This window comes from Cucurbita pepo, chromosome LG03 (assembly GCF_002806865.2).
Source record: "Cucurbita pepo subsp. pepo cultivar mu-cu-16 chromosome LG03, ASM280686v2, whole genome shotgun sequence".
Lineage (NCBI taxonomy): Eukaryota > Viridiplantae > Streptophyta > Magnoliopsida > Cucurbitales > Cucurbitaceae > Cucurbita > Cucurbita pepo.
In genome coordinates, this window is record NC_036640.1 from 9,484,694 (window position 1) to 9,508,578 (window position 23,885).

The 23,885-nt window shown below is 38.2% G+C and overlaps 5 protein-coding genes across 8 annotated transcripts; 2 read left to right on the forward strand and 3 right to left on the reverse strand.

The window, feature by feature from the left end:
* The first annotated feature begins 2,328 nt into the window (after positions 1 to 2,328).
* On the forward strand, positions 2,329 to 3,454 carry LOC111791171. Of its 2 annotated transcripts, XM_023672413.1 has the most exons (3): positions 2,329 to 2,729; positions 2,839 to 2,934; positions 3,157 to 3,454. In XM_023672413.1, the coding sequence occupies exons 1-3, from the start codon at positions 2,393 to 2,395 to the stop codon at positions 3,225 to 3,227; spliced, it is 504 nt and encodes a 167-aa protein (XP_023528181.1). In that variant the 5' UTR covers positions 2,329 to 2,392; the 3' UTR covers positions 3,228 to 3,454. The 2 variants fall into 2 exon arrangements, with proteins under 2 accessions (XP_023528181.1, XP_023528180.1); XM_023672412.1 differs by having other exon boundaries at positions 2,332 to 2,934.
* Positions 3,455 to 4,442: 988 nt separating this feature from the next.
* On the reverse strand, positions 4,443 to 8,034 carry LOC111791201 (protein NUCLEAR FUSION DEFECTIVE 4). The gene is made up of 3 exons (XM_023672452.1): positions 7,407 to 8,034; positions 5,309 to 6,213; positions 4,443 to 5,157 (listed from the first exon to the last, which is right to left on the reverse strand). The coding sequence occupies exons 1-3, from the start codon at positions 7,734 to 7,736 to the stop codon at positions 4,692 to 4,694; spliced, it is 1,701 nt and encodes a 566-aa protein (XP_023528220.1). The 5' UTR covers positions 7,737 to 8,034; the 3' UTR covers positions 4,443 to 4,691.
* A 2,235-nt stretch (positions 8,035 to 10,269) lies between these two features.
* LOC111791584 lies at positions 10,270 to 11,003 on the reverse strand. Its single transcript, XM_023672975.1, has one exon. It carries the CDS (start codon positions 10,888 to 10,890, stop codon positions 10,327 to 10,329), a length of 564 nt encoding a protein of 187 aa, XP_023528743.1. The 5' UTR covers positions 10,891 to 11,003; the 3' UTR covers positions 10,270 to 10,326.
* A 1,172-nt stretch (positions 11,004 to 12,175) lies between these two features.
* Positions 12,176 to 15,665, reverse strand: LOC111791653 (putative UPF0481 protein At3g02645). Its single transcript, XM_023673078.1, has one exon. It carries the CDS (start codon positions 13,984 to 13,986, stop codon positions 12,358 to 12,360), a length of 1,629 nt encoding a protein of 542 aa, XP_023528846.1. The 5' UTR covers positions 13,987 to 15,665; the 3' UTR covers positions 12,176 to 12,357.
* Positions 15,666 to 17,005: 1,340 nt separating this feature from the next.
* LOC111791659 (endoribonuclease Dicer homolog 4-like) lies at positions 17,006 to 23,885 on the forward strand (the record flags this gene model as incomplete). 3 transcript variants are annotated; one of them, XM_023673090.1, is given in 5 exon segments in its annotated part: positions 17,006 to 17,173; positions 17,260 to 17,418; positions 17,492 to 17,717; positions 23,256 to 23,370; positions 23,840 to 23,885. In XM_023673090.1, coding segments are annotated over 4 exon segments (492 nt in total), but the record flags the coding sequence as incomplete, so codon positions are not given.

Sequence of the window (23,885 nt, forward strand, 5' to 3'; positions counted from 1 at the left end):
CCAGTCAAAGGGACGTAATATAAACAACAACTCTCGAGTTCAACGTCAAAAGAATAACAAACACTTGAAAAGGATATTATCAGGAAAAATCATGCACTGACGAGCGTTTTCTTGAAAAGCAAGCGCGTAGAGAAAGCGGGTGTGGGGTAAATTTCTAGAAGGAAAGGGAATATAGTAAAAGGTAAAAAAAAAAGTGAAAAAGGGAAGGGAGAATCGAGAAGGGTAAAAGAAAGGAAAGGTTCTTTCAAAAAAGAATCCTCCTTTATTTTCTTTATTTTCTTTTAGGTACAGAGCCAAATAAATAAATAATATTTGTAAATTTAATTGATATAATTATAAATATCATTTTTTATAAATAAATCTAATTTATTTTTTTTCATTGTGACAAGGCCCAAAAGCCCAAGCCCAGGCCCAGTTCAGATAGGCTCACCCTCCAAACCCATTTCTTTTAAAGGCCAAGCCCATTACATAAATCACATTTAAATTATCATCACAAATATTTATTTAATTTAGTGTGGAAAATTTCTATTTATCTTGGGCCAATGATGGTTCGTGTTTGAACGTGCTCGAACTTGTAGATATGACCTCTACGAGCTATGGGCACTCAAGTTCGATATGATTCAAAATATGCATCGTAGTCGAACATTGTCGTCGCCATTCAAGACGTGTTGTCACAGTTGCTAGTTGGGAAGGGGAACTTGACCCATTTGAGGGCAGTGTGCTTATCATTGCTTATTTTAGTTTGTTACATGGTCTAAGGGAGACATCAACCTGCTCGAAATTGCATTGTTCAAGTTATTGTGGTGCAAAAAAAGTTTCACACGTGGGTTATATAGAAGTCTTGTCAAAGGTGTTGTTATTCGAAGGAGACCCACGAGTCTTGTTAATCTACTCACATCGAAGACTAAAGATTCTATTTAAGGAGACGTAGACATATCTAAAACCACTTAAAAATAATTGTCGGCCAATATGTTACAATTTGATAATGGGCAAAGTAGTTTGCGAGGGTAAGGAGCATTTGACGGTGGGGGTGGGGGCGTGGGCTAGGGCATGTAAAAGAAGGGTCTTGCAAGCTAGGGTTTGTGTTTTACTGTATCCCATGAACTTGAAATTCGATTAGAGCCAATTTAGTTTTAGAAAATTTACCATACCTAACCTAAACCCAACCTAACTCTTATGATTCAAGTTGAGCTGAACCAATTTGTTATGTTTTCGAGTTCAATGTATATTCCTATTTGCGTCTATAAATTATAAAAAAAAATATAAAGCATTAATTTTAAACTAATTTAAAAGTACAAATAAATAAATAAAACTTATTCACACTAATTGTTGCCAAACAAGTTAAAAATCAAAACTAAGCAATCATGGTTGCTTTTAAGTTCAACCAACCCAATCTTTTTTTTTTCTTTCCTTGATTGATGGGAAAATTAAAAAAAAAAAAAAAAAATAATAATAATAATATATATATATTTTAAGGGAATATCACCACCTTTCGTCCTCATATTAATAACATTCTATCATTAAGCTCGATTAATTCACTTTTGACAATTTAATAGATTTAAGTGTATATTAAAATATTTATGTTCAATAATCACAATTTATCGAGCAAATTGTATTTGGTTCAATTCATATTTTCCCTGTCGGTATTATTTGTGTTTTTTTTTAAGGAAAAAAAAAAAAAAAGTAAAAACTTCACCTAACCCATTTTTAACGATTCAAATGGGTAATATTGTAATTATAATAATTCATCATCAAATTTGTCAAAATAACAATAATAGAAAATTAAATATTTTTATCTTAATTTCATTTTTGTTTCTTAAAAAAAAAAAAAAAAAAATTATGTTAGTTAGTTGGAACAGTTAAATTAACGTAGTGAGAACTCCACCTTTGTTATAATAATAATAAAAAGTTGAAACTAAATATATTATTCAAATTATGATTTAATAATAACCTAAAATATCAAAACAATGAATAATATTCCATTTGAAAGAACATATTTACATTTTATTTTAATTAAAATTACAAAAAAAAAATATATATAAATTTTCATTTTTCAATATTATAAAAAATGGGATAGGGTCGGGGGAGTGAGGATGAAAATATAATTCTCGTCTCCGGGTCCGTTTAGCTAGTTAAAAGAAATTTATCTTAATTTTTGAATTTAAACGATGATTCTTGTTTCGGTTTGGAGAGCGGGTCCAGATAAACAAACATCTAATGAAAATATAGCAACAATATATAAATTATGGTTTTTAAAAATTGAAATTTAGTTTTTTGGTGAGGAAAAAAAGGTTGGTTTATGTATAAATATGGTGATGTCTTCTTCTCCAAGTGTAAATCATTCACCACAGAGAAACAAGAAGAAGAAGAAGAAGAAGAAGAAGAAGAAGACATGGATTGGTTCTTATGGCTTTCAAGAACAGCTTTACATCCTGCTCTGGTCTACGAGTACGGCCTTGCCCTAGCCCATAACCAGCTTGAGCGAGAAGATATCCGCTATTTCAACCACGAATTTCTTCAGAGCATCGGAATCTCCATTGCCAAGCACCGTCTCGAGATCCTCAAGCTCGCTCGCAAGGACACCGCACTTCGTCCCCGTCCGATTACTCGCCTTCTTCTCGCTGTTAAGAGTACCAAGCGCCGTTTTGCTAATCTAATTCGTAATTTCACTTTTCGGGATCAAGACGATTCCAAAGCCCTAGTTCTTGTTCCGAAATCTACTTACGCGGGTAAATTTCTCAAACCGAATAGGAATTTGACTGTCGCTAAACAGCAGGGGAAGTTTCTTCTCACTAATCGAAGTCCGGATACTTCTGGTCTGTTGCCGCGTGTTCACAGCTTTTCCGGTCCGATTCTGTATGGTATCCGGCCGGAGGAGAGGAGGAAGAAGAAGAAGCAGAATGGTTACTGGAGGAATGGCGTCCAGGAGATCAGGTGGGATACAATGTTTAAGAATTTGAAACCTACTTGAATTAATTCGTGGATTGATTTTCTGAAAAGATCTAATGTGTTGTAACAATTCCATTACTGGAATCCACTGTGTTTTGTTTTGAATTGAGTTGATTCTGATGGTGAGAGATAGGTTTTTGGGATCTTCCACCAAAAGATGGATAGATTTTAGTACATTACATTACATTACATTACATTATATTACAGTGGATGCTGCTGTGTATGGGAATTGGGAATGCTTCACTGTTTCTTTCTCAGTAGCAGAAGACAAGCTTTAGGAAGAAGAAGGGTGTGATGATTCTCCCTTTACCATGTTTGTTTCTCTGTTTCTGGAGTATGATTCGTTGGTTCATGCCTTTTAGCTCTCTGTTCTAACAGGCTCAATGAATGGGATGTTGATTTGTTGAGTAGATATCATAATCTGTGCCAAACCCAGCTTTTGTGCTTGTGGTTCGAGGCTTGTAATCTCATAATGATTTGTTTGAATCTCACTTATTTATTACAATTTTCACTCTCTTTTGCATTTGATTCCAATCTTTTCTGTTTGTTTCCTCGCATGGTGATGATTTAATTTGTTTCTTATTGAGAAAGCAAGTTTGATGTTCTTTGATTGAAGGCTGCCTTGGGGTTGGGGAAACCATTTATTTGCTTTATATTATAATGTTGACCATGTTGGCTATTTTATTATAAAAAATAAAAGGGTAATAATTTAATGAGATATAACGGAGAAGATTCATCGTTAAACTATATTCAAATTTACGTATATCACAAATATAATAAGTTAAATTATAAGTTTAGTTATTGAGCGTTTTATAGTCTAATATTTTCTTGAAACTTTATGTGAGATCCCATGAGGGAAATGAAGCATTGCTCGTAAGGGTACGGAGACCATTTCTCTAGCAGACGCGTTTTAAAACATTGAGAGGGGAAATCTCATCAGAGAAAGCTTAAAAAGTACAATATTTGTCGGCGGTGAACTTGGGGTGTTAGAAATGGTATTAGAGTCAATTATCAGACAATGGTTGGAGTAGAGCTAGACCGTTTCTATAGTAGACGCGTTTTAAAATCGTGAGGCTGACGACAATATTTAACGGGGCAAAGCAGACAATATCTACTAGCAGTGGGCTTGAGCTGTTACAAATGCTATCAGAGCCAGACATCGGACGATGTGCCAGTGAGGTTGCTGGCCCTTAAGGGAATGGATTGTGCCAGTGAGGATGCTGGCCTTAAGGGAATGGATTGTGAGATCCCACCTCAGTTGGGGAGGGGATTGAAACATTCATTATAAGGGTGTGGAAACCTCTTCCTAACATACACGTTTCAAAGTCGTGAAGCTGAGGGGAATGAAAATCATTACCATGGCGTAGAAACTTTTCCCTAATAGACACGTTTCAAAATCGAGAAGTAGACATCGATTTGTAAGGAGCTAAAGCGGACAATATCTGGAAAAAGCATTCATAAATAAATTATTAAAGGAAAACGAAAAGCATTGATAAATAGTTAAAAGTAATTTATTGAATAAAGCATGATGATGAAGTTCTTAATACCAAAAAAAAAAAAGAGAGGCATATTTCACATGGTGTTCATCAATGCACAACACTAACGAACACATACACAACAAACCCTAATACAACACACACATCCATTTTTAACTCACCCAATACAAGTTTGGCCAAACCCAACCACAAAATCTATCAACTTTTGGTTAGCCACTGCCCCGACCAACCGAACCCAATCTAGCATCAATGACCTGAATTCTGAGGCAACCGGAACGAGCCACCCGCGTACAGCATTTGATACACTGGCCTTAATCTAACAGTCAGAATGATGCACAAGATCGAGCCTAACCCGGCAACGCCTGAGAGGACGAAGAACGTTACCCTGAAGCACTCTTGGCCTATGCAGGTTATCGAACCTTGCTTAGCAGCTTCATTGTCGTATAAAGTACTCGCGAGTAGAACCGAGAAAAGGACTGCTCCTATCGGATTCCCCAGCTGCATGAAGTTGAAGATTACTCCGAAATTCTTTAGGCCGAAAATCTCGGATGCGAGAGGGACCATCATAGCATATAGAACTCCGTAGCTGATTCCCATGAGACCAGTGGCGACATAGAGAGTAACCGTGTGGGCGGACGCATACAGTAGGAATGCTACAGACATAAGCATAAGTGCAAACATCATCCACAACGACCGAGGTATCATTCTCGACCTGCATCGACCAATGAATGTGAGCAACTCATACACAGATTTGGAAGCATAATGATATCCCCGAAATCTGGGAACGAAAGCGAGCTGTTTCTGAGATAACTCATACACAAAAGTTGGAACAAATTATTAATTCGATTCGTAATAGCGTTTACCTGACAAAGTGTTCGGAAATAACGCCAGATCCTAGACGACCAACGAAATTGCAGAAGCTGAAAAGAGCCAACAGCAATGTTGTGTCATCAACACCCAATGAAATCCCAATTTGAGACAAATTGTTGAGAACCGTTATTCCCGGACCGACCCCGAGGAAGTACAAGAACCAAAGCAACCAAAAATCAGCTTTGATCACGGCTTCACGGAGCTTGAAATCTTCCCCTCGTTTCGGTTTTCTTTTCTTCTTATGAATCGCCCCTTCTCCCACAGCAAGAAGTGTTTCTACATCCGATGATTCGTCGTTCTCGTAGAAACTTCCAAGATTTGTAGCAGAGGAAGATGGGGTCAACAAAGGTTCTATTTGGGAAGAATCGCTTTCTCCAGAAGCCAAAGGTTCGGTAGAGTCGACTCGAGGGCCAAGTTTTTTCGTTTTAACAGAACAAATGGTCATTTTTATGGGAACAGCAAGAGGAGACATTAAAAGGACAACCATGATGGCAACTAAGGTGTACGCAACAGCATTGCTAGGGGTCGTCGTTGCATCTAGGATTGTGGTCGAGACTAAAAAAACAGCTAGCAAAACACAAGCAGCTTGCGTGAAAAGAAAATGATTACGCTCAGAAGGGTCCTCCGTTGAAGCCGGAGTACAAGGTCGAACAAAGTACATCAATGCTAAACACAAAATCGGTATCCCGATCGCAAGAAACAACAGTAAATCCAAAGCAGACTTTCTGAGCACCATACTGTATATCACCGTATATACAGCTGCGCTAAGCCCGACATAACCTTTAAGAATGCCAGCAACGGTACCTCTGCTGAGAGGGAAGTTCCTCATGTTCGTAACGAGCACGGCTGTTCCAAACCATGCATTGCTATTTGTGGCAATACAATGTGTGAGCCATAGCTGCCATGACATTCAGGATGCTTAAACCACATGAACTATAAACGAAAGAATACAAGATCAAGAAGCAAGCTAAGAAAAGTGCTGAAAAGACAAATTATTGGTAGTTTAAGCTTGAGAGACCCCTCTAAAGGGGGTGTGTTCAAGTTCCTCTACTTACACAGGTATTCCTATTCCGTTCTCCGAGTTATCGATACAGCTTTTATTTCAATTCTCCCGTTTCAATAAAAAACGATAATCAAATATCAAGCAATCAACCAAGTGAGATATCAAAAGGGGTGTAGTAGAGTTGGTAGATAATAGAATGGTACAAATGGGAAAATCTGTTCGGTGAGATCCCACAACGATTGGAGAGAGGAACGAGTGCCAACGAAGACACTGTGCCCCCAAAGTGGATGAATTGTGAGATCCCACATCAGTTGGGTAGGAGAACGAAACATTCTTTATAAGGGTGTGGAAACCTCTCCTTAGTAGATGCGATCTAAAAACCTTAAGGGGAAGCTCGAAAGGGAAAGCACAAAGAGGACAATATCAACTAACGGGGCGGATTGTGAGATCCCACATCGGTTGTAGAAGAGAACGAAGCATTCTTTACAAGGGTGTGGAAACCTTTCGTAGCAGACGCGTTCTAAACACCTTGACGAAAAGTTTAAAGAGGACAATATCTACTAGCGGTGAGCTTGGACTCTTACATGTTGGGAATAACAGAGTAGAACGGAAAGTAGATGAAAGGAACTTGAGAATCAACGAAACCGAGAGTTTCGAAATCGCTCGAATGCGAAAGTAGGATTCATCTCGAAATCAACTTCAACCTTATCCATTGAATATCTATGGATTTCATCTAACTGATTGTGCTTGTGAGTTACATAAGATGGATAGTATGAGCATATCAGCATCAATATACTAGCTTAGTATCATTCAGATCATCTGAAGAACACAAAGCTTGCTCAAATTAATGTTTTATTATCTACTTTTTAGGAGTGTTCTAAAAAAACCAAGCAAGTTTTGAAAGCAGCTTTGATTTCAGATCTCCCAGAAACCAATAAATAAGCAAAACCACCTCCATTAACAGAGAAACATCAAGGTTTATAAGAACAAAGCAAACAAAGGAACTAATCTGTACAATTCATCAAGATCAGCAAACAAAAACCAGGAAAAACCCAACAAGTTCTTGAAAAGATGAACATTAGACTCACCAGCCAATAAGGCAGATTGGGGACAGTCCTGCTAACAGCAAGCCAAATAGCTCCATAACCCACAAAGCAACACACAGCACCGACCAAAAGAACAGCCCATGGGGGAAATCTGTTACAAGCAAGGCCAGGGAGCAAACCCACACTCTCCCCAATGTCATTAGCCACTCCAAGAACCGTAAGCTGCTGCTGATTCAAACCCAGAACAGATTTAAGCAAGTGTGAGTAAAGAGAGAAGTTATAAGAAGAACCAGCAGCTATTTGAACCCAAACAGCAGCAGCCAAGCCCACCCATGGTGGCCTACTTCCCCCTTTCAAAACAAGCTTCGACATACCCTTAAGATCAGGCGATTACCCTTAAACGAACAACAAAACCCCAGATGGGAAATGGGTTTGGATCCCTAAATTTGAGGGTTCAAAAGGGTTTAAGAAGAAATAAGAACAAACTCAAATTGGGTTTGATTTTGTTTGCGTAAAGCAGTAGGAGAAGTTGGTGATTTAAGGTATGGAGAGGTTTAGGTGTCGAATTGAATACAAAAAAAGGGGTGTAGCCTGACAGGCGAGCCGGCTCCCAACACACGCAGTAATAAGAAGTTAAGAATCAATTTTTTTTTTTTCTTTTTTCCTTCAAAATTGTGCATCATGTTCATACTTGTCGGTTGATCCTGCTTATGCACCAGATTCAATGGTGGTATTAAAAAAAAAAGTAAAAATGTAACACATGAGGTTAGGGTTTTCAATTTTTAATACCCATGTGATTGTCGAGATGAACCTTCAATGGAATCATTCATGATTTTCATCATNAAAAAAAAAAAAAAAAAAAAAAAAAAAAAAAAAAAAAGCATTCCACTAATTATTTTAATTAAAAGTTAGCACTTTTCTAATTGGTTAATACTTTTTTTAAATATTATTTTGGTCATCATATTAAATTATTATTAATTTTCTTTTTTTTTGAAAGAGGAGCTGTTTGAAATGATTAATGGTTAAATATTTTGAAAAATATATAATTTATTTAAAACGGTTATATTTTAGCATTTTGGAAGTTATTTTAAATAACTCTAATTATTAAACTTATTGCAAACGTGTCTAACATGCTTATAAAAAGAAAATTTTTAAATGGTTTAATAATAATTATTTTTTATATATAAATTTGAATTTAATAGGAAGCTATAATTTTTTTTAAAAAATTTTATATGGTTAATTTCTTTTTTAAAAAAACCCTATAAAAAACCAAATTTATAATTGGGAAGTATATAAGCAAGCTATTATTTCATATAATTTTGTTTTAATATTACTTAAATATTTTCAAATATTTAAAAATATATATATATATTTTTTTTTTTTTAAATAAGCTAAACATCTCAAAATTATTATTATTATTTTTCAAATATGGCAGTAGAAAAATATTCTTTTTAATATATATAGGAGTTATTTTAAATTTACTACGAATTTTAAATTCAAAAATATTCTTCTTTTGCACGGAAACTCATAAAATAAATAAATCAATTAATTACAGATAAATACAAATATTGGGTAACGACTAAAGTTTGGATATTTTGTTCGGCAGATATAGTCTTGTTCGAAAAATTGTTAAATGGATGTGATGTCGAATTCATACAAAGTAAGCATCATTCTCATCCATTTACAACCCATCAAATATACCCAACTACTTTTGTGTTACGTATTTATTATTTTTTTTTCAAAGGTGCGAACTTTATTCCTTACACGAACTTTATATGAAAATGAGGCGTGGGCCATAACCGTCTAATACCTACTTTTTTATAACGGTGACATTTGACCTTTCATTCGCTAATCTTTATCATTTGATCTGTTCTTAACATACGTGTTTGAAAATCTGAAAGGGAAAGTTAAAAAAGTACAGTATCGGCTAGTGTGGTTTGAATTGTTATAGTTGGTCGGTGTGAGAACAAAGATGCTCGCTCCAAAGAGAGTGGATTGAAGGTCTCACATCAATTGAAGGTCTCACATCAATTGGAGAAGGAAACGAGTGCCACCGAGGACACTGACCTCGAAAGGACACCAATTATGAGATCTTAATAAATACAATATGATTTTTTTTTGTTAAATTAGATTACCTAAAACATATTATTATAAATGATGTGATACTATATAAACTTTTTAAATAGAACATACTCCTAAATTAATAAATAATACCACGTTTAAATTAAAATAGAATTTACCAATTAAATTTGTTATCAAATATATATCTTAAAATTTGTTTAATCCAATTTTTTTTTTTCAAATACATTTAATTTAAAATTGTTATTACATCTCTATCTTAAAATTTATTTAATTGATTTTTTTTTTCAAATTATTTACGGGGAGGGACATTTAATTATTTGATGAATTTTTTTAAAGAGAGAGAGAGGTATATTGATCAATAATATATAAAAAAAAATTGACTGGTGAAAAAAATATGATAATCAATTTCTAATTAAATGTTAATTAATTAGATATAATTATTGTATTAATCTTCCTAGAAAGAGTATATATATCTTAATCTTAATCTACATATTTCAATCTTAGTCTTGATCCGAAAGAATATATATGTTTCAATTTTGATAGATATATTTCCACCTAAATAGATTAAGCTATCAAATGAAATCTAAATAGACCGAGTGAAAAGAATATATATATATATATATATACATATATATTTCAATTTAAATTAAGTATTTCAATCTAAATTAAAATTAAGATTTTATGAGCAGTGACCAAGGCCAAACAAAACAAAATTAAATAAACTCTCCAATTAAAGAAGCCAAAATTCATCCCAATTCAAATCGGTTGAAACACGTCCAAAAAAAATTTACAAAGAATTGTTGGTCGAATTAAGGATAAACCGACGTCCAGAAAAAAAAAGAAAAAAAAAAGAGAATGATTAGGGCTGGAAAATGTGTCGCTACTCCTCCTCCTTCTCCTCCTCTGCTTTTGACATGACTGATAGACGGCTAGGCCTAGGTTGAAACGCTGATCGCCGCCGCACCTGATGCGAAGAAGGTCTAACCAAAGCCGCTAAAGCTGTTTTCACGAGATCAGTACCTTCCACGCCTCCAATTCTCACAATCGAATTCGCCATTGCCGATCTACGGAAATTCAACGATCCGTTCGAGAACTCGCTGCGATTCACGACATTAACAGAGTGCCTCGAATTCTTCTTGTGCAGCGAACACCTGAAAGAGCCTGGATGAGTAGACGGAGAACACATGCACCATTTCTTCTTATTCGACGACACCGCATTCGCATTTCTCTCGCGATTCTTCTGAACCGAAATCGAACGGCCGGGAGACGCCGGCCTTCCATCAATCTGAAATCTCACTGACGCCTCTGACGACGAACGCGGATACTTTCCGGACCTTGCCGCGGGCTTCGTAGACAACGGCCGAGACAAGAAAGCCGTAGTCGACGAAGCAAATGGCGACGGAGATGAAATTTGAGGAGATTTGGGTCCGATCAGCGAAGCCATGATGTTGCAGGCAGGGGAGTGAGGGAGAGAGGCGAAGGGTTTGGTATTTCTGGAAGCGCCAAAGTTTTCAGATGAAAATTAAATTGAGTCAGAGATGAAAATTATTTTTCTGTTCAAGTCCAATCGTGTATCAGTATATATCTTAATCACTTTATTTATTTTTTTAATTACGCTTTTGAAAATATCCGATCTCTCCTACATATAGGGGAGTAGTTACGAATTTTGAAGTTTTAAAATGAATAAAATACTCTTTTAAAATAATTTTGTAAGTATTTTTAAAATATAGGAGACTAATTTAAATAAATAGTTGAATAAAATAAAAGTTAAAAATTAGTTTGTATTATGAAATTTAATTTAAGACGTAAAGTTAGCCGTGGAATATTATATATATATGGTTCGATTTTTTTTTATTATTTTTAAGAAATGATTGGTAATATATTTTATATTATTTTAAAAAATGGGTCAGAAATTATTTTCTTTATTATTTATAATAATAAAGATTTAGTTGGTAGTTTACATCTATTTTTTTCTAAAATTCGTGCTTTTCCATTCTTAACGGACTCTCTAATTCCTGTAAACTAAAAGTTTTCTGACACAATTTAAATTAATAAAAAAATTAAATGCAGAAATATTGTATGGGTCAAATAAACTATCATATGGTTAATCAAACGAAATGGAGGGATGGAGGAACTTTAGTGGTTAATTACCCAAACACATACCTAGAGCACATATAATTTTCTCCCTAAAACTATTTTCAGCAATCATTCTTCATAGTGACAGTAGTGCTTGGTTACCCATTCACAAAACCCTTACTACACGAAAATTTGGTTACCCATTCACTCATCCCTTGCACATGAAAATCAACATCCACCCTTACGTCTTAAAATGAATATCAATGGTTGGTTACTCGATTTACACAGCTTGTACAATTAGCCTGTAGAGTGACCATGTTACTCGATTAACACAACGTGTAACCTTACTTTGATAACAATTTTCTACAATTAATCCGTAGAGTGACCATGTTACTCGATCCACACAACGTAACCTTACCTTGATGACCATTTTCTACAATTAGCCCAGAGTGAGCATGAGTGGGAATGGTTACCTATTCTCATGTAATCCTTACCACATGAAAATCAACATCCCTCTTATCCCTTAAAATCTTTTTTACAATAACCCTACAAGTGATCAATAGTGGTTGGTTACTCGATTCACACCCCGTGTGTAATGCTACTAATTTTCTTACCCTAAAGTAGTAATATCTCTACATGCATACTTTAATCGCACATATTTTTGAAATAAGGTCATTGAATATTTGAATAAAAGGAGGACCAAATTTGCAATAAATAGATTTGGGGATTTGAACGTGGGAGGCAGCAGGGGCCCATATTTTTCAAGGGCGCTTGGGAGGCAGCAGGGGCCCATATTTTTCAAGGGCGCTTGGGAGGCAGCAGGGGCCCATATTTTTCAAGGGCGCTTGGGAGGAAGGGCGCGAAAGCAACCAAACAGAGAGCAAAAAGCTTGCAGGGCGATCAAGAACAGAACCCAAGCCACCGCCATTAGAGCAAGCAAAGGCCAAGAGCTGTAAATATATGCCTCCACAAATCTTCCCATTTTCACTCTCCACAATCCATCGTAGTACTCATTCACCTCTTCGATCACCTTGTCCAACTCCAAAACTCTGCTCAATCTCATCGATTTGCTCATTCCATTCCACATCGCAGCGCCCTCTTCGTCGCTCTTCAGATGGTTCAGAATCACTCCTCCTTCTCTCAGCAATCTCACGTCTTCGTCGGAATCCACGATTCCGTTCATCAATTCCGTGTATCTTGTTAAAACCAGCGGCCCTAATCCGCTCGACGCTTCGTATGCTACTAAGTTTCTCAGCGTCGCTTGTGTGTTCACGTCTAGCCTCACCGTTGGAAGGTAGAGCGTTCCGGTATTTCTGTCGAAGGTAATCGTTGAGATTCCACCATGGGAGGGTGAGAAGCGGATTCCGGCTTTGAAGAGCTCTGAAACGGAGGGGATTGTTATTTCCTCCGTTAATGGCGGTCTGTTTGCGTTCGGATTTGAATCAGGGTTTTGAGGTTCTGTTTCTTGCTCTCTGAAGAATAGAATCTCAGCAGGTTGTTTTAAGATCGCGAATGGAGGGATCGAGGAGAGGATCGCCCATGGCAGCCGCGCTATCGTTTTCACATGTTGAGATTGCATCGCTCGCTTTGTGAAACGAATTAGGTTTTCGATTGATCTCAAGAGACATTGCTTGGATCTGTGTGCGACTTGTTGTCTGTAACTCAAAATTTGAGGAGATTGTTCGATCTCGTTAGGGTTTTCGGTAATTTCTGATGGTTCTTTCAATTTGGGAGTGATCATTTGGTATAAAAAGTCCAGCAAATGAGCGCAATCTGAAATTTGAATCTCTGGAATTTCATCCGTGGTGTTGAATGGAGAAAGCTCTGCGAACAATCCGATCAACATGGAGAGCAAAGTCTCGTCGGATTGTTCAGTGGATTCGAATTGGAATTCCATCATCTTCCTCAATACGAACAATGGAATCTGATTTTCGAGCATGATTATATCTCTGAGAACGGCGTTGTGCGCTGGCTTCGTCCCAGCGTAATCCATCAAATGCGACATTCTCGAAGAAACTCGCCGGAGAATCTTCAATTGTTGGGCGTAGACATTGAGAAACTCGAGCAAGAAACAGGCGTCAATGGCCATCATCCAGGCTAGAGTTTCGCTATTAAGATCCAAGTAACCGTGGTAATACGCTCGAATCTTATGCTCGAGCTTCGCCAATTGTTCAACGAGATCATGAAATTGGAGATCTCTCGGGCTGAATTTCTTAGCCCTTTTTGCAGCGGAGAGCTTGATTCTCTCCATCTCATGGAGCTCTGGGCGCCAACAATGGTAAGGACCCAACGCAACCAATTGCGGAGTGTAGGAATCTGGATCGGACGCCATTAGAGATTTAGGGACCTTGAAGATCGACACGGGAATCCCATCGTCGTCATCGAGTTCTTCTTCGAGGGTCCGACGAATTTGAATGACCCAGTTGCATTCGTCGAAGGTGGAAGAGAAAGAATTGGAGGCCATTGTGGAGTGCAGAGGAAGCTTTGTTCCATGATGGGTGAAGAAGGTTTGGTTTCAGTGATGGATTTGCGTTCTTTGTCTTTGGGCATTAATGTGGAAAGGGAGTTTGCAGAAGCACAGTTAATTAGAGCAAGATCAGAAACAGATTGAACAGCATAATGAAGGATGAGATTACGTTTATGAGGATGTATGTTTCTTATTTATTAAGCGTGAAGAACCACAAATTATTCCATCTCTTTAGATCCAACATCGGGTGAATGAGCATTATTTACAAGGGTGTGGAAATTTCTCATTAGCATACGCGTTTTAAAAACATTGAAGGGAAGCACCAACGAGAAGGGTGTGGAAACCTGTTCATTGCAGACACGTTTTCAAAACCTTAAGGGGAAGCGCTGACGAGGACATTGAGCTCTGAAGGGAGCTGGACACCGGGTGATGTATCAATGAGGATGCTGAGCCTCGAAGGGAGCTGGACACTGGGTAGTGTATCAACGAGGACACTAATCCCCTAAGGGGCTGGATTGACCACATTGATTGGAGAGAAGAACGAGTGCTTGCGAGGACACTGGGCTTGAAGGGGTAGATTGTGATATCTCTGGAGAGGGGAACGAAGCAGAACGCCGGGCCTCAAAGGAGGTTGGATTGACCACATCGATTGGAGAGAGGAACGAATGCTTGCAAGGACGTTGACCCCGAAGTGGTGGATTATGAGATCTCAGATCAGTTGGAGCGGGAACGAAGCAGGATGCTAGGCCTCGAAGGGAGTTGGATTGACCACATCGATTGGAGAGAGGAATGAGTGACCGCGACGATGTTAGCCCCAAAAGGGTGGATTGTAAGATTTCTTGGAGAGGGGAACGAAGCACGACGCTGGGCCCTGAAGGAGGTGGATTGACCACATCGATGGGAGATAGCAAGGACACTGTGCCCAAAAGGGGTGCACTGAGTGATCCCACCTCAACTGAAAAGGGGAACGAAACATTCTTGTGTGGAAACCTTTCTCACTCGTTTTAAAAATCTTGGAAGAAGTCGGAACACGAAAGCCCAAAGACCACGGTAAACATTCCATCAAAATTTCAGTTTAAAATCGACTCAAGCACGCTCATTAATTAGGCCAGATTACAATTTTAGGTGAAGTTTTGAATGTTTGTAATGGGTCACTTAGGGTAAATGGTGGTTGCAGTAATTGATTGAGAATGAACATGCACGTAAAGAGTTGCGAAAAGTTGTTGAATAGAGTAGTTGTGTTGTTGAGTAGATATCTGAGGTAAGAAGTAGTTGTCCTTCAATCTATGAAAATCCCAGTGGAATCCTAAAGAAAAGTGAACTGAGCTTTCAGTTGGCGTCATCCATGGCGGCGCCTCTGCATCTCAACGCAAAGCCTTTCAAAGGCATGGCCGTTCAATTGGCAGATGAGACTCTTTCAGCAGCAAAGCCATATCAGTGTTATATGTACCATTCCTTACTCCTTCACTTGCTGGTCGTGGTGAAGGGACCAAACGAACGCGTCGGAGTAGATCGTGGTGGCAGTGAAGGAACTTCTCTCGCTCTCGCTCTCTGTGTGCTATTTATTGGTCTTGGTCAAGAGAGAGCTTTGAGTCTTTTATCCCTTTAGTCATCTAATAGTAGACGTCAATCCTAATAAAGAACGCAAGAAATTAGAGATGTTGAACATGAATGACAATTTCTTCTATTTCAATCTGAAAGAAAATTTTCTCATTTTTATATAATTTAAAAGAAAAGATAATTTTCATTCTTCAATACAATTTATATTAAAAAAAAAAATAAAAAATACAGCACTTAATAATTTTGATAATATTTCATAAAAGAATAATATAAAGTTGAAATTAATTTCTAGAAATTTAAATTTAATAGTACAACAAAGTCATACACAGGCATATATATATATATATATATATATATATATATATGAATGACAGGGGCGACCGAAGCCCTGGTGAACGGCGGCCGTAACTATAACGGTCCTAAGGTAGTGAAATTCCTTGTCGGATAAGTACTCGCACGACAGGCGTAATGATCTGGGCACTGTCTTGGAGAGAGGCTCGGTGAAATAGACATGTCTGTGAAGATGCGGAATACCTACATCTGGACAGAAAGACCCTGTGAAGCTTCACTATTCCTTGGGGTTGGCTTTTTGCACCTGGACAAAAAGACCCTATGACAAGACCCTATGACAGAAAGACCCTATGAAGCTTCACTATTCCTTGGGATTGGCTTTTGGCCTGTGCAGCTTAGGCGGAGGGCGAAGAAGGCCCCCTCCCAGAGGGACCTGAGCCATCAGTGAGATACCACTCTGGAAGAGCTAAAATTCTAAAATTGTGTCAGGACCTCAGTCTCAGGTACACAGTTTCTATGGGGCATAGGCCTCAGGTAACGGAGGCGCATATATACATAACTAAACGTTTTTTTATATGAAAAAAATAGAAACAAATGCTCGGAGGAATCCACACATTTATTGATTCCAAAATATGACGTGTGTACTTAATTTATATATACTTTATTATCAACGCATGACATTTCATTAATGAGGACCTTGCTTTAACCTATTGAAACCAACTAACGAATCTATTTCCTAACTTTTAGTTGTAAAGTGACGTGACATCGTCTTACAAGCCATTTGTCAAAGGCGGGGGGTCATGGTCGCTTGATCCCTCTTTTTAAAGCATATTTTTTCATCTTTCGTTGGCACGGTACGTTTCAAAATCTTCTTTTAACCTGAATTTGATGATCCCGACAACTCCAATTAATTTAAATCGGTTACGCTCCTACCAAGTAAGAACTATATTCTAAAATTTAATTATTTTAATTAGAATTTACTCAAATGATATTTATCAGAAGAAAATTGGATGGATAAATGCATTTTAAAAATAATAGTTCCTAATTTTATTAGAAGAGTATCATTCTTAATATAATTTCATATATATTAGTTTTTGTTAATTTAATTAAATAATTAATACATATTATTTAAAGCAAATTCTAAATATAGCAACCAAAACATATTCTTCTACGCATGGCTTACAAATCCGCAGCAGTAGAGTGACTTTAAACCAGAGAGAAGAAGATGATGATGAAGAAGAAGATGATGAACAAGAGTTTATTCTGAAGAGGTCGCTTTCAGAGCACAGATTCTAGACGCCTATGTTGTTTTTCTACTTTTCGAAAGAGAACAGTTCTGATTAATGTTTACTATTATTATGCTTCTGTTGCTTTGAATTCTCTGTTTTCTGATTTTGCTCTGTGAAATTGATGTTTCAGACAGTACACTACAGAGAGATCGTCGGAGAAGAGCGGAAGAATCGAGAAAATCAGATGGAGAACACTCCTTCCTGTCCTCGAAGTGTGAATGTCAATCTCAAAAATCTTCCTCCAATTCATAATCCGTGTACTGGAAATGCAAATCACTCCTCGATTCCGGTAACATGCGGTTGATTGTATTCAATTTTCTTTGAAGTTCGAAGGAATTTGAGTTTTATCTGAATTGTTTTAGGCTAAATTTGAGAAATCGAGGTATATTGGGCGCGTTCCTCAGTTTATGCCACCTAATCACTCGCCGGATATAAGGCCGAACGAATATGATGGCTTGCCGTTGAACACGGCGTGTTTTGATTCTGCTCGTTCTCCTAATGCGAGGACGACTCCGGAGGAAAGGAAAGAGAATTTCGGGGATTCAGCTTCGAGGTCCAGTGGTTGCAGTCATGACTCGACCAAAGAAGGTACCGGTTTAAACCTAATTCCTTGAACTTGATTGCTGCTTAGGATTCGAGATAGATGACTCCTGTTATGTTTCATCATCTTCATGGATCGTTCTTCTCTTTGTGATTTTACTGTGTGAATGTTTGCTGAATCACCACACCTAAATGGGGGTGAGAGTTCTCTTATTTATAATCATTTTCAGGATACAGAAATATGGTAAATTACAAATAATATGGAAATAGTAATAAAAGGAAAGTATAATAAATGAATGCAATATATTTGCCTTTAATAAGAGGGCAAATATGGTAAAGGCAAATATCTAGTGAACGGTCAACTATCCTTAACACCCCCCCGCAAGCTGAGCGTCGGATTTGAACGAACGTAAAGCTTGGATCTGAAAAATTCAAAGAGAGGTCGAGAAATACTCTTTGTGAAGATGTCAGCAACTTGGAGATGAGAGGGTACATATTGTGTGTGAAGTTTGCCAGCGATAACAAGTTCTCGAAGAAAATGATAATCTAGTTCAACATGTTTGGCCCGCTTGTGAGAAACGGGATTAGAGCTCAAAAAAATAGCACTTTTGTTGTCACATAAGAGTAAGGGCTGCTGTGAAATAGGGACCTTGAGGTCATGCAAAAGATGCATAACCCAAAGAAGTTCAGCAGCGGTTGTGGCAAGAGCACGATACTCAGATTCACAGCTGGAGCGTGAGACAGTAGGTTGCTTTTTGGCACTCCAAGAAACCAGATTGTTACCAAGATAAATAGAATAGCCGGATGTAGAACGACGAGTATCGGGACAACCAGCCCAGTCAGCATCCGAATAAGCGACTAGCGTACTAGGAACAGTGGATGGACGAAAGGTAAGACCAAAGTGGAGTGTTCCTTTGACATAGCGAAGAATACGTTTGACAGCAAGAAAGTGATCTGCAGTAGGGGCATGCAAGAATTGACTGACAGAATTGACAGCATAGGCAATATCTGGACGCGTAATAGTCAAGTACTGAAGGGCGCCAACAAGAGATCTGTAGAGAGTAGGATCAGAGAAAGGAGAACCATCAGCAGTCAGGTGTTGAGAAACAACCATGGGAGTGTGAACTGGTTTGCTATCGAGCAACTGAGCACGAGTAAGAATATCTCGAGCATATTTTAACTGACTAATAAAGAGACCATCAGGAGTGGGTGAAGCTTCAAGACCAAGAAAGTAACTGAGAGAACCCAAATCTTTGGTAGCAAACTCAGAATGAAGCTTGCGAGTAAAGCTGTCAATAAGAGATGAGTTGTTGCCGGTAACAATAATGTCATCAACATAAAGAAGCAAATAGATAATGTTAGATTGCTGATGAAAGACAAAAAGGGACGTGTCAGCGCGACTGCAAGAAAACCCAAGTGTGAGAAGAAATGAGCTAAAACGCTGAAACCAAGCACGAGGAGCTTGCTTTAAACCATAGAGGGCTTTCTTTAATAGACAAACATGAGTGGGAAATCGAGGATCAATATACCCAGGAGGTTGTTCCATATGAACACGTTCAATAAGAGTTCCATTGAGAAAAGCATTCTTGACATCAAGTTGTCGAAGAGGCCATTTATTTGTGACTGCAATAGAAAGCACAACACGGACAGTGGTAGCTTTGACAACCGGACTAAAAGTGTCAGTGTAGTCAAGACCAGGAACCTGAGTATAACCTTTGGCAACAAGACGAGCCTTGAAACGCTCGACAGATCCATCAGGCAAATATTTAATACGAAACACCCATTTAGAGCCCACGATGTTGGTGTTGGCAGGGCGAGGAACCAAAGTCCAAGTATCATTTTGTTGTAATGCTCGAATTTCTTCATCCATGGCAGCCACCCAAGCAGGATTCTTAGCCGCAGATTTGAATCCTTTTGGCTCAGTGGATGCAAGAAGAGCAGAAAGAAGTCCAGATGAGCCCAAAATACCAAGATTTGCTGGATGACGAGTCTTGAATATACCAGCTTTGGCTCGTGTGATCATAGGATGAGTGCCCAAAGAAGAGAAATCAACAGGAGGTTCAATAGAGGTCGAATTAGAAGTCGAGGGTGGCAAAGTGGAACCTGCAAGAGAAGTATCAACCTGCACAGACTCATCTACAAGGTCAGAACAAATATCACACGGGGATGAACTGGATCGAGGAGTTTGCGGTGATGAAGTGGTAGGGGGGGATGAATCAATATGATGAAAATGTGGTTCTAAGAAATTTGAAATAGGAATAGAGGAAAGAGGTTGGGTCTGGGAGCTAGGGATAGCAGGAAAGTGGGTTTCATCAAATTGAGCATGACAGGTGATATATAGCTTAGTGGTGGCCGGATCAAGACAGCGGAACCCTTTATGAGCAGGACTATAACCCAAAAAAATACAAGGAATGCTGCGGGGAGAAAGCTTGTTAGGCATATAATCACGCAAATAAGGATAAACACGACAACCAAAGGGATGAAAATTGTCATAATGTGGAGTGTAGCCATAAAGGAGTTCAAAGGGTGACTTACCTCCAAGAAGTGGAGTAGGCAACCGGTTGATAATATAAGCTGCAGTGCTGAAGGCGTCAACCCAAAAACGAGAAGAAAGATGAGAGTGAAAGAGAAGGGCCAAGCCAGTCTCAGTCACATGACGATGTTTTCTCTCAGCACGACCATTTTGAGCAGGTGTATATGGACAAGAGAGTTGATGGTGGATGCCAGAATTACGTAAATGAGTTTTGAAACAAGTACTAGTAAATTCGGTACCACCATCGCTTTGAAATACCTTGATACGAGAAGAATATTGATTTTCCACAAATTTTTGAAATTGAAGAAAAATATCAAAAAAATCAGATTTAAATTTTAAAGGGTAAAACCAAGTGAATCGAGAATAATCATCAATAAAAATAACATAATAAAGGAAACCCGAATTTGATTTGACGGGAGAAGGACCCCAAAGATCACAATGAATAAGATCTAACACATGAGACGACCTACGTTCATTGCGGGAATAAGGCAATCGATGACTTTTCGCAAGCTGACAAGTATTACATAATGATGGAGAAGGCAATAAAGACGTAAGAGAAAGATGACCTTTTCTATTTAAAAAAGAAATAACAGAATGATTCACATGACCTAGACGAGCATGCCATAAATCATATGAAGCACGTAAAGATTTGTTTCTAAGGGCTGAAATAAAAGCAGAGTTGCCGCGCTCCAGCACATATAGCCCTCCATCTCTTTTACCGGTTGCCACCACCCTTCCTGTTTGACGATTCTGGATAGTAATAAGATTATTAGTAAATGTAACGGAGAGAGGAAAATCAGACGTTAATTTACTTATGGAAAGAAGATTTTTAGTGAGGTGAGGGACAACCAAGACATCTAACAAGTGAATATTTGGAACAGGAGAAAGAGTACCGGTGTGGGTAATGGGTAGGGATGCACCGTTTCCTACAATCACAGAGTCCTTACCCGTGTAATTTTTAGACTGATCCAAAATAGATGGGTCGGCAGTCATATGGGCCGAAGCTCCAGTGTCCAGAAACCAATCAGCAGTATCGGGTCCAGCAATAGAACATGACGTGTTAAAGGCTTCAGCAAGGTGAGCATGAGAAGAATCAGGTCGAACATACCGTTGGTTGCAGCGGTCAGCATAATGGCCCTCTTTGCGGCATATTTGGCAGTGAGGTGGTCGACGACCTTGACTTGAGTGGGTTCGTCCTCGATTAAAAGAGTTGTTTTTGTGAGAATAAGAACGACCTCGCTGGTTGGTAAAGGAAGCAGGGTGGCTTCCATGGGTGCGACCACGATTAGTGACTGTGAATGCTGTAGGAGTGGAGTTAGAGGACTCAAGGGAGAGCTGAAACAACTCAAAACTTTCAGCTTTAGAGACTAAATCTGCAAAACAGGGGATAGAGGTGAGAGCCATCTGAGCAGTAGAAAAAGCTGAAAATTCGGTGCCGAGTCCACGAAGGAACCAGTGCACTTTATCAATGTCCTCGACCGGTCTGCCGATGGCATGAAGTTGGTCACAAATTTTTTTGAAGGCACGGGCATACTCAGCAACAGGTTTGGTGCCACGTTTCATCAACTGCAAGTCATCCTTGAGTCTCAGTTCACGAGCTTTCGACTGATGGCTGAACGTAGTTTCCAACGCAAGCCAAACATCACGTGCAGTAGAGAGACCAACGACAACAGCCATGGCTTCCTCAGTGAGAGAGGAGAGCAGGAGACAGAGAAGTCGTTGATCGGCTGCTCTCCATGCCAAATATTTGGGGTTGAGTGTTGAAGAGGTTTCTGGTTCAAAGCGAGGTGGTGGAACCATAGTTCCATCGACATAGCCCAGCATGTCTTGACTCTCAAGGAGAGGGAGAAGTTGGCTTTTCCAAAGAAGATAATTGGAGGAAGAAAGTTTGATGGTGATCATATGGATTAGAGTATTGAAAGGAAGAAGATGATAAGAAGATTCGGAAGCCATAGAGAAGAAAGGATCAGGTTGTTAAACCGAAAGGGCTCTGATACCATGTGAATGTTTGCTGAATCACCACACCTAAATGGGGGTGAGAGTTCTCTTATTTATAATCATTTTCAGGATACAGAAATATGGTAAATTACAAATAATATGGAAATAGTAATAAAAGGAAAGTATAATAAATGAATGCAATATATTTGCCTTTAATAAGAGGGCAAATATGGTAAAGGCAAATATCTAGTGAACGGTCAACTATCCTTAACATACTGGTTTTCTTCCAACGATTGATTTCCAAATGCGATTTATTGTTCATCTCACAAGCCACAATCACTCTCCGACTTCGTCCCTAGCACGCATCCATTAATTTCAAAGTTCAGTTGTGTTTTTGTTTTTTTTCCTTTTTTTATTAAAGAAAACGTTGTCTACAGTAAGCATCTGGTCTCTAACATTTCCAAAACAGAACTCTGCATGAGGATCATTTTTCGAGTTGTGTTTGAACATTATCATTACTTTCCTATTTTTCATTTCTTGTTTTTTTTTTTTTTTTCTCCCCATTCTTCTAAGGATGACTTGTTTTAAAAAATGAATGAAGTTGTGCATTCAATAACGACAACATTAAGATTTTTAAATTACTCGATCACAATCTTTAATGGCTGAAAGTTGTGAGAATAGTTTTCTAATCTGCCCTGCTCGTGAGAGCTGGTATCTCAAAATCCCACTTCTTATATGTAAATAGGAAACCAAATAATTTAAAATTTTTGTTCTTTCAAACTTGACTTTGGAGCTGAGCTCTCTAGAAAAAACTAACTGAGATATCAGTTAGTCAAACATGTTTATACATTTTTTAAACGAAAAATTGAATACAATTTTGCAACTCAAGTAGAAAAATCACAAAGCTCTTGCACTTTGATGGCGTACTTGATCTTTGTTAAAGTTGGATAAGGAAGATAGCCGACTTTCTGCTTTCTCTATTACAGCTTGAGTTTATTGCCTTTCTGATTCCCATAAGAATTACCATGGCGTTTCTGAAAAGCACTGTTAATGCACCATTTTGGGTACTGAAAGTTGGCTTAAATGGTGTTAGCTTCACCTTTTTTCCATTTTAGGTACTTCAGTAAAGAAATCGGCGAAGTCCCTTCTGTATGAGATATGCACTGCAAATCACTGGAAGCCTCCTCTGTTTGAATGCTGCGAGGAAGAAGGTCCAAGCCACGCAAAAAAGTAAGCTCATTGAGACTATCATCAACATGAGTTATGAACTTACAAACACTTTATTCTAGTAACTTGTCAGCTCAAAACTTTCAACGCCCTGATATTTCTAAGAGTACTTAACTAAAGATGTAAGTAATCCTTTTTCTGCTTTTGGGTGTGGATTACGCGTTAAAACTCAAGAAATTGCCCTTGGAACAACTACTTTTGAAGCTTTTATAACGTTGTTGAAGAGGAGAACGAAACATTTTTTTTATAAGGGTGTGGAAACCTCCTTAAAACCCTTAAAAGGAAAGTTCAAAGAGGACAATATCTATTAGCGATGGGCTTGAGCCGTTAGAAGAGTAGAATTAGATGTCACCGAAGTTTCCTTTAGCTTCAACTTTGAGAAATTTCCTCTTGTTTGGATTTGACATATTCATATGGTCATCTGTGTGCAAACATGAGGAAGAATATTGATGGAAATTTAAGTTGGATGCAGGTACACATTCAAGGTTATTGTAGAGATGAAGGGAGATTGTGGAGAA